Consider the following 10,556-nt stretch of genomic DNA (forward strand, 5'->3'; position numbering starts at 1 on the left):
TATTAGGAGAGGGTCCATCAATGTCCACTGCAGCCAGATATGTGAACGAGTGCCATACACTCAGGGACAGTGAGTGACCACCAAACCACAGCCTGTCCATCCATCCATCCTCCACCGCTTATCCGAATCCAGGTCGCAGGTGCAGCAGCCTAAGCAAAGAGGCCCAAGCCTCCCTCTCCTCCGCCACCTCTTCCAACTCTTCCGGGGGGATGCCGAGGTGTTCCTAAGACAGTCGAGAGATATAATCCCTCCAACATGTCCTGGGTCTTCCCCGGGGTCTCCTCCCCATCGGACATGTCTGGAACACCTCCTTAGGGAGCCTGTACTCACAGTTATATATGTATACATGTAATATAGATGTCCTTTTTTTAATTCTATTCTTTCCCTGCTTAATCATAGAAATATAATTGATTAAGTTTTTTCATCTTTATATGTTATAAACTACATACAGATATTCAGAAGGTTTTAGTTTATTATTACATATACTTCTATATTATTAATTGATAATTAACACTTTTTCCTCTTAATTATTAAATGATCATATATTAATCTTGGTTTATATTTTGTTTTATATTTTTTTATTATTTATTAACTTTTGATATATATATATATATATATATATATATATATATATATATCAGAGAGAAAGAGAGAAATAGAGAGAGAGACTGAGTCACTGTGACATCATCACAATCAACCATCATACACAAACATGAAGTTCTAAACAATAATCCTACGAATGAATGTCAGTTTCATATTATTGCCGCCTTAAAAACACATATTCACTATTCAACCCTGAATACAAACAAATGATAAAAAAATATATATCACAGTATAAAAACACCAGTTAAACATATTTCATGTTTAGTTTCAAGATCATCCTCAAATTGTCTGTTGTTGTTTTTAAAACTGGCATCATAATCCAGGATTTCAGATTATAATGATATATAGATTAGTAAATATTTATTTTCTTTTTAACCACATATTTTTGTCTGCTGTATTTTCTATAGTATGAGTTAATCATTAGAGTAGTAAGATTTGTAAAACATGTATAAGTTAGAGTGATCATCATAAGCTGGTAGAGCAGTTAAAGAATCAATCTGAAATTCCATGAAAATCAAAACGTTATAGTTATAAGAAGATCCATATGAAATGTTTATTTTAGCAGGCTTGGATAGTCCCTTCATGCAATCCTCAATTTTCTTTCAAATTTACGTTCTTGTTATAAATTACTTTGAGTATTTGTTGATCATTAAGTTTTAGCTTATGCTTGTGGTTCTACTATTATTTCTGCTTTGATCTTCCACAAAGACAGAAAGCTCAGTGGAGCAGCTCCCCAGAGCAGGAGTTTCCTGTTGTAGTTTCTCATAACAGCACTCACTTCAGAGAGACTCACACTAACACACAGATCAGCATTAGAGCACTGAGAGCTTAAACACACTACTGACTCCATCTGATCACATTCACAATGAAGAGAAACCTCCTCATCATCCTCATCATCACATCAGGTACTCACTGTGAAGATGCACTTAGAAATAATTAAAAAATGATACTTTATTAACATATCTAATATTATTTCTCTGTTATTTTTCTTTCAGGTGTGTTTGGTGCTGATGAAATCAGACCATCAAAAGATCAGGAGACTGATGTTTCTGGAAAAGAAGGAAAACCTGTTATACTGAAATGCTCTTATGAAACAAGTAGTCAATATGTCTATCTCTACTGGTACAGACAGTATCCTAACAGAGCTCTACAGTATCTACTGCTGAGAGGTGCTCGTCAGCGGAGTGGCAGTAATATTGCCGACCGCAGATTTTCATCAACTACATCCAGCTCTTCCACTGAGCTCACTCTTAGAGAACCAAGACTGTCAGATACAGCTCTCTACTACTGTGCTCTTAGAGATGATAGAGCCCAGTGATACAAAGTCTCTGAGACGCTTTACAAAAACTCACACACCTTCTGTTTGCTTTGAACACAAGGAGATCAAAGTAACATCCAAACCACAATATCTTATCTGTTTTTATTCTCTCTCTGAAACCACCAAGGTTAAATTTCTGAGGTAAAAAAAGTGAAAGCATGTGTGGCAGACACCGGATATAGTTTCAGCTGCGCTATCTGACAACAAACACAGCAAGAAACTAACACAGTAAATGTACACGGTGCCCATCGTCATGAAATCCGTTCACATGAAGTCACTGGAGACGCGTTTGAGATTCATAGAAATACCAGCTGTAAATGACTTCACATCTCACTGTCCACTTATAATCAGATAGATGTTAATACCCTGTGAACTGTGGGATAATGTTGAGTATTCCAGTGATTTAACTATTAACATCAGAGGCCAGTGAAGAATATGACACTGCTGTAAAATTCATTGACCACACCCTAACAGTGGAGTGAGGAGGGTCATCAGTTAGCCAGTCAATGAAGATACAAACCATCTGACAGAATTTTCTGTTCTAGACTGTGTGATTTTGGCTCTATTGGTCAGTACATGTTCTCTGAACTAGAGTATCATGATACTATACTGTTCTAAGACAAACCAATGTTACTGTTAAAATACAGGTCAATTTGAAACAAAACCTTGTGGAAATGAGGTTATAGCCTAATTTAGTAACACAGGGAAAATATTTCAATTCATCCATGCTTCTATTTTTATTTAGGAACACAAATCATAGTACAGACAAATCATGGATGAAACAAATTCAGGGAATGTGAGGCAAGAATAATAATCTAAACATAATGAAAAATTATACCTTAATTACCTTAATCCATTTAAAATCAAAAAGTTTGGTAACACTTTATTTGGATGGTCCACTGTAGGTTCTTTGTAAGTGTGAAGTGTATATTTAAGTAACATTCAACTACATATGCATTAAATTAATCTGAATTTCAAGTTTAGTGTGAAAGGGTTTATTAAATCTATCCCTAACCCTAAACCTAACCCTAACCTAAAGCTCAAAGCAAAACCTACACCTACTCATAACCCTAACCCTTACCATAATGTTGATAATCAACTGAATATCACCAGAAAGTTTGTCTATGACCTGTAGAGCATGTAGGGGACCTTTAAAATAAAATGTGAACAAAGGTTCTTATGTATAAATTTGGAACATAAGACACATATTCATACAAAACCCCTTAAATTATGATTAGGATCAACCTGTAGATGAAAAGATCAGAAGATAAAGAAATGAGGCATGACATCAGTGTATTGTGATTGAGTGTATGAGTGGTGGAGCATTATGGGTGGAGCTGTGTATCTCAGCAGAGAGCTAAAATGATCCCATTCAGCTCTGAGTGACTCAGTCACTTCACATCTCTATCAACATGCTGCTCTCTATCCTTTCTCTCCTAGCACTGCTTTTAGGTAAGAAAACTTCAATGATATTTCCGAAATGTTACAAAAAATAATGAGAAACACGAGAAACATGTTTTTTTTTATTTTAAATATAATAGTAGGTACTTTTAATTGTCGTGTGAGAGATTCCAGGGTTTTATATCTTCAATATTGTTCTGTTTCCAGGGGAAACATCGGCGCAGACAATTGAGCCTCTTGTAGGAGAAATGCATGTTTCAGAGGGTGATCATGTTACTCTGTCCTGCAAATACAGTAGCACTTCTTACCCTCTTCAGTGGTATCGTCAGTTTCCCAGATCCAGGCCAGAGTTTCTCCTGTACGTTACCCTACAAGGAACTATGAGTGATCCTCGTCCTCCTCGTCTGTCTGCTGAAGTGTTTACGGACAAAATGCAGGTGGACCTGGAGATTTCCTCTGCTGCAGTATCAGACTCTGCCCTTTACTACTGTGCCCTGCAGCCCACAATGACAGGAAACCCAGATACACTGTACAAAAACCTGCCAGTGTTCCCCTTAAACCCACAGTGTCAGCTTTACACTATTGTTTATACTCTCCCTGGCATTTTCATGTTTGTTGCTGCATAACCTTGATGTCTGAAAATGCGCTTGAATACAGTTTTTAAAAACAATCTTTAAAAATAATAATTCAATAATAATTTCAGTCTTAACCATACTTCAATGCATGTTTATCACTGCAGTTCAAAATCTATCCAGCAGGTGGCAACAGTGCATAATAAGTTGAAGCCTTATTTGCTTAGGCATTGTTTGCTGATATGATAATATCTGTGATCAATGTTCTCATTGCAGAAAGCTTTTATGAGACATTCTATCACTTGTACATCACTTACACAGGTTGGGTTGAGCTCAGTCATGAGTCGCTGGCTGGAGTGGCTAAAGTTATTTTCATTCCTGATCCAGGCTCATCTGTTTGAGAATGACCACAGCAGCGTGTTCTGTCGTTCAGTACTGCCAGAACTCACTACAGCAAGCACACATGTTTAGCTGCATCTTTACTACAGACCAGTAATACTGCTCATCTAAAAAAGATGGTTCTTCAAGGGTTCCTTAGTAAAGGAAATGTTCTAATTAGAACCATGAAGCTTTGCATGGTGAAATGACTGAGAATGTGTTGTGTGTGATTCTGTACAGAACGTTTTATAAAATGGTTCTATATAGCACCAAAAAGGGTTCTTTAATAACAAAATAAGAACCATTTTGGTGCTAAATAGATCAATGTTTATTCTATAGAACCATATACAACACATTAACAATCAATCTGAAAATCCATTTCACTATGCAAAGAAATATTTAACAATGACAATTATGGTTCTAAACAGATCCATTCTCTTTTCTAAAGAACCCTTGAAGAACCATCGTTTTGAATACTGTAGTATTATTAAACGTATGTATGTGTAAGTATTTAGTGTGTGATATACTGGGTCTCCAGGAAGATGATGTGAAGAGGAGCTTGTTTAAGCCGTGTATTTACACTCATTTCTATTGGCTACTGATGCATCATGTTAATGGAGCACATCTAAAGAGACAGACAGAGCTGCTGTACTACCGTGTAACTATTCACAGTTAATCAGTACTGGAGAAAATGTTTTTTGGGCTGAGGGGTGACCTAATGAGGAACATCTGGTGTAGCATTCTAAAATAAGTCAGTCCTCTGCCAGAGGCAGATTCCTTGAAATTCCCTGGAATATCCATCCATCCTTACAACAAGCACAGATGAAGCAAAAGTACTGAAGGCCGGCAGTGCTATCTCCTCTAACTTAGAAACAGATTATAGATCAGTTCAGTCTGATTTTTCTCTGTAGGCTTGGTTAATAAGCTAGGTGAGAGAATTTCATGGTCATGATGACAAATATTACATTTTCTCAGTCAAGTTAAATTAAATTCAGTATTACTTTTAACCAATATTGCAGTGTGTGGCAAAAACCTGAGAACTAAAGAGAAATTTAAAAACAAAGAAAGTGAACAGCTGTCAATAAAGTTATTTCTATCTCACTTGTTCTTTCACACTCTCACACTCATTATGAATTGAAGTTAAACTAGTTGGCTTGTCAGCTTGTTCACTCTGTTTCACACTGTTTCACTCAGTATATTATAGATTTTTAATAAAGTCTAATGTTTATTTTAGTGAGCGTTCAGCCAAAATCTGTTTTCGGCTTGGTTATTGATTACTTTGCAGTGCATAACCAGAAACCCTCCTCCCGAGGTCTGATATGATTGGTTTACAATGTATAAGGTCTTATATGATTTGCAGAATTATATGTTGGTCAGACTCTGGTAGCAAACACAGATGAACTATAGATGATGTGGACTAATAATGTACATCTACTCAGGAAGGGGGGGGCTAAATAACATCTACATTAAAACTGGCCTGCAGTGTCCAAGATACACTATATTCCAATTCATTTATTCATCCACATCATTGAATTCAGGTGTTCCAATCACTTCCATGGCCACAGGTGTATAAAACTGAACACCTAGGCATGCAGACTGCTTCTACAAACATTAGTGAAAGAATGAAAGTCCAGTTGTGAAATTTCCTTGGTACTAAATATTCCACAGTCAACTGTCAGTGGTATTATAACAAAGTGGAAGCGATTGGGAACGACAGCAACTCAGCCACAAAGTGGTAGGCCATGTAAAATGACAGAGTGGGGTCAGCAGATGCTGAGGCACATAGTGCACAGAGGTCGCCAACTTTCTGCAGAGTCAATCGCTACAGACCTTCATGTGGCCTTCAGATTAGAATAGCGCATAGAGCACTTCATGGAATGGCCTTCCATGGCCGAGCAGTTTGGCCGAGCCTTACATCACCAAGAGCAATGCACAGTGTCAAATGCAGTGGTGTAAAGTGCCACTGTTGGACTCTAGAGCAACGGAGACGTGTTCTCTGGAGTGACGAATGACGCTTCCCCTTAGCTTCTTCTGATCATCTTCTTCTAGCAATCCGATGGATGAGTCTGGGTTTGGCGGTTGCCAGGAGAACAGTACTTGTCTGACTGCATTGTGCAAAGTGTAAAGTTTGGTGGAGGGGGGATTATGGTTTGGGGTTGTTTTTCAGGAGTTGGGCTCAGCCCCTTAGTTCCAGTGAAAGGAACTCTTAATGCTTCAGCAGACCAAGAGGTTTGGGACAATTTCATGCATCCAAATTGATGGCCCCTTCCTTTTCCAACATGACTGCACACCAGTGCACAAAGCAAGGTCCATAAAGACATGGATGAGTGAGTTTGGTGTAGAAGAGCTTGACTGGCCTTTACAGAGTCCTGATCTCAACCTGATGGAACACCTTTGGGATGAATTAGAGTAGAGACTGTGAGCCAGGCCTTCTCGTCCAACATCAGTGTCTGACCTCACAAATGCGCTTTTGGAAGAATGGTCAAAAATTCCCATAAACACACCTTGTGGAAAGCCTTCCCATAAGAGTTGAAGCTGCTATAGCTGCAAAGGGTTGGCTGACGTCATATTAAACCCTATGGATTAAGAACTGGATGTCACTGAAGTTCATATGCGTGTGAAGGCAGAGGAGCGTACTTTTGGCAATATAGTTTACATGTTTCTGCTCTGCAGCTATGTTTAAATTGAAAAAATTACAGACCAAAACCATGTGATCAAAACTAGGTATAGATCTTTCCTCTGTATCATGAAACTTCCTTCATTCTACTTTTTTTGCAGCCCTTGCAGCCACATATTGGTTCATCTGTAATCTAAAAAAAATGAATATATAAACAATGATCACAATTAGAGTGATTTCATTTCAAATGGAATCTCCTGGACAAATAGATGACAGATTAAATAAAAAACAATTAAATAAAATAAATACATTTTGAAAAATGCTTTCTGCTCACAAATCACCACTCAGTACAGTTTTCTACTTAAAGCTCACAATTAATTAATAAGAGATACTCGGGGTCTGACTGATGTAAAGGTCAGCTTTTCTAAAGAAGATTACTTCAGCTATCATGCTGCTGTGTTTAATGATCTTTATTCAGCTTTATGCTGGTCTTACACCAAACGACTTTTCAAGCAATTTCACTGTCGCAGAGAAATTTCCAAAGTCAGAATAAAACCACAAGAGTCGTGTTAGAGTCGCAATTGTGTTTAATATTATCGTAAAGTCTTGGCTCATGCACATAGTGGCATGGCAGGGGTGCTCGTGAGTGCATGCGAGCTGCGCGGCAGACAGAGAGAGACTGAGTGAGCTAACTAGTTGCAGTCTTATAAATAGTGACACTGCAGAAGACTTCAGCTTCTTTCATTACAAGGGTTTAAAATTACATTACCCATTTTTTTGACTGGAAAGAAAACAGTTTCACCTCTCATATGACATTCACCTTTTGAATGTAGATTATGAAATATGAAAGTTAAGAAGAATATGATTGTGTTTTGGAGACCATTGGTGGTCCCAAGGAGTTAACCCTCCTATCGTCCTCAAATATAATAACAAATTTGGTCCTTGGGGTCAATGTGACCCCAGGGATATTTACCTCCAGAAAATGATTTACAGAATATTGTATCCACCCATTTGCGAAACATTGGGAACATGATAGTAGTCAAAACATGAAACAGTTCTTTATGCCCACAGTAAAGCTGTTAGTCTGCACTACTGTACACAGGATGTGCAGAGTGTATGTGCACGCTCCTTGCAGAAAAAAATCTTTGCGTTTTGAACAGGTTATGCTGGTCTTACAATCGTTTTGGGTCGGACAGACCTGACACCTGCCACGTTTCATGATACTTATCAATAATATATATATATGAAATATATCAACTCAAATGTATCAACTGCACCTGCAGGTATGGTCATGTTAGGTCACAGACACTGACAGACAAGTTTTAACAGCTTGGGGTCAAATTGACCCTTGAGGACGACCAATGTGTGCAATATGTGTTCAGCACATTGAAAAAATATCATCATGACAATGTTATGCTTTATCAGTTGTCCCCATCAAATTAGGAAAAGTCATGAAATATGAAGCAAAAGAAAAAAGGTTAACTACTATTTTTTTAAATGATAAACAATGAATGGGCTCAAATTGACCCCAAGGACGATAGGAGGGTTAAAAAGGTTAAATGTTGCTGCAGTTACTCTGAGGTGCCTTAAATGTAGAACTAAATTAAGAATTAAATGCATCAGTTTACCTCAATAAATAATCCTTGATCAACAAATGACCTCAGACTTTTGCTCGGAGACGTTTACTGAGCAGTTAATGTGCAGCACAGCGAAGCTACAATCAGCCGTTGGAGCTGCTGATCGCGTCTCACTGGCTGATCTAACGCTGCGACCCAAACCACACACTGCTGTACTTCACCTACTACACTAAAGAGTGCACTTCTGATAGTACAGGCGGTATGTTTGTACACTATTCAAGGTGCTAGTGTGCGGTTTGGAACACGAAAATAATATCCCAGCGGAAATGTCAGGCGTGTTTCGTTTGTCATCAGTACAAACACAAACCGAAAGAAATGAAGTCAGTAGACTCAAATACACTGATTAATGTGCTTTACACATTTAAAAAGTGTTTCAAAGATGTTTTTCTGTCTTTGCTGGATCGGTTTTGGCTTTATTATGTCATTATAAACCGCCACAGCACCGCTGAGTGAACTTGAAGTTGACAATCAAATTGGTGGCAGCGCGACTGTGACGTCATCGAAATACTATCTGTATGAAACTGCAGGCATTAGAATGTTGGGGTTTGCTGCAGAATGATTGGCTAGGGCAAATAGCTATAGGGAATGGCGTCATAATGGCCGTTTGTGACATCATTCGGGAAAACCTACATATTCGCCAGCAGAACATCAATTCTTGAGTACCTAACAAACTAGCACAAGATAAAGAAATTAGGCATGACAGCAGCATATTGTGAATGAATGTATCAAGGAATTCAAAGAGCATAAAAAAAGCCTGTTTCTACATCATATACCTGTATATGCATCACACTGATTATAACTATCACTCAGTTTGAAGTAAACAAAAGAGTAAAATCAAAATGAAAATACACACATCATACCATTATATGCAGTTTATGCAAAGTGTAATCCAAACCCATAAGGATCTGTTATTCTGCTCTGCTGGGGTATCAGACTCTGCACCACAGTTGAGGCAACCAATGAAATGAGAGAAAAAGCAGGTTAACTTCTTTTTAGCCTTAAAAAAAAAGCATGAATTCCCATCAGTCTATTGTAACCCTGTAACCCATAAAATGTATATTTAAATTTCCCTTGGTCTGAGCTCAACCTTTTACAGGCAGTGTTTAGTGATGTTGCTGCTGAGATCACAGTCTAGGATTGGCTGCTGTGATGCTAAATGTTTACAAGCTGAAAAATACAATCTTAAAAATTAAGCTGCCATAAAAGAGTTTTCTATATTAAGGATACCCACGGTGGAATGAATAAAGATCACGAAAAGAATGAGCCACCTGCCCTGGCTGATCAAGAATAATGAGTAACTGAGTCCAGACTTGACCGAAGAGGGTGCTCATCATAGGATAGAGTCTCACACGGACATGATGTTGGATGATTACTGGAACTTAAAGTGTGCACTGCCTCCAGTTCTGCATGAGAACACATTGTCCATCAGGAGTTCACTAGGGACTTGCATGAGCCTCTCTGTAGCTAGAAAACAAAAACAAAGTAAAAGTTAGATGCTTTGCTTGAGCATGATGCCCACACAAAGATAAACACAAGGCCTTCTGCTGTTAAACTGAGCAGTGTAGTAAATATATGAGAAATCAGCATTCAGCAATACAGTTCTGCAGGTCACTTTTTGGGAGTGAAACGTAAACAAGCACACATTTCAACACGACATCATCAGCATTTGTTCCACCTCTGTCGACTAGTAGACTAAATCCGCAGATGCCTCCAGTCAGACACCTAAGCAACAACTTAGAAACATCCCAGCTGCCAATTGTTAAATCCTAGTATACACCCTAGCAACTGCCAACAAACACAGTAGCTCACCTTAACAAGCATAACAACCTGGCAGCCACCTTGTGCACCTAAACTGTAAAAAAAAAAAAAAAAAAGTTTGCACAAGAAAAAAAAAAAAAAAAAACCTAATACCAATTAAACCCCTGGCTTTATCTTGTTCGGTCAACTTCCATAAATGACTGGCTTTACTGTCTGATATGTCAGCACTAAAATATTTAGTTGAGCTAACATAAGAATATTTACTAGTTTAT

The 10,556-nt window shown here is 38.0% G+C and overlaps 2 gene segments (V, D, J or C); both read left to right on the top strand.

The window, feature by feature from the left end:
• Window positions 1-1,347: 1,347 nt before the first annotated feature.
• Window positions 1,348-1,921, top strand: LOC119264965. The segment is given in 2 exon segments: window positions 1,348-1,508; window positions 1,599-1,921. Coding segments are annotated over 2 exon segments (363 nt in total).
• Window positions 1,922-3,328: 1,407 nt separating this feature from the next.
• Window positions 3,329-3,948, top strand: LOC108416782. The segment is given in 2 exon segments: window positions 3,329-3,373; window positions 3,530-3,948. Coding segments are annotated over 2 exon segments (459 nt in total).
• The last annotated feature ends 6,608 nt before the right edge of the window (window positions 3,949-10,556 follow it).

The sequence above is a fragment of the Pygocentrus nattereri genome, chromosome 2 (assembly GCF_015220715.1).
Source record: "Pygocentrus nattereri isolate fPygNat1 chromosome 2, fPygNat1.pri, whole genome shotgun sequence".
Classification (NCBI taxonomy): Eukaryota; Metazoa; Chordata; class Actinopteri; order Characiformes; family Serrasalmidae; genus Pygocentrus; species Pygocentrus nattereri.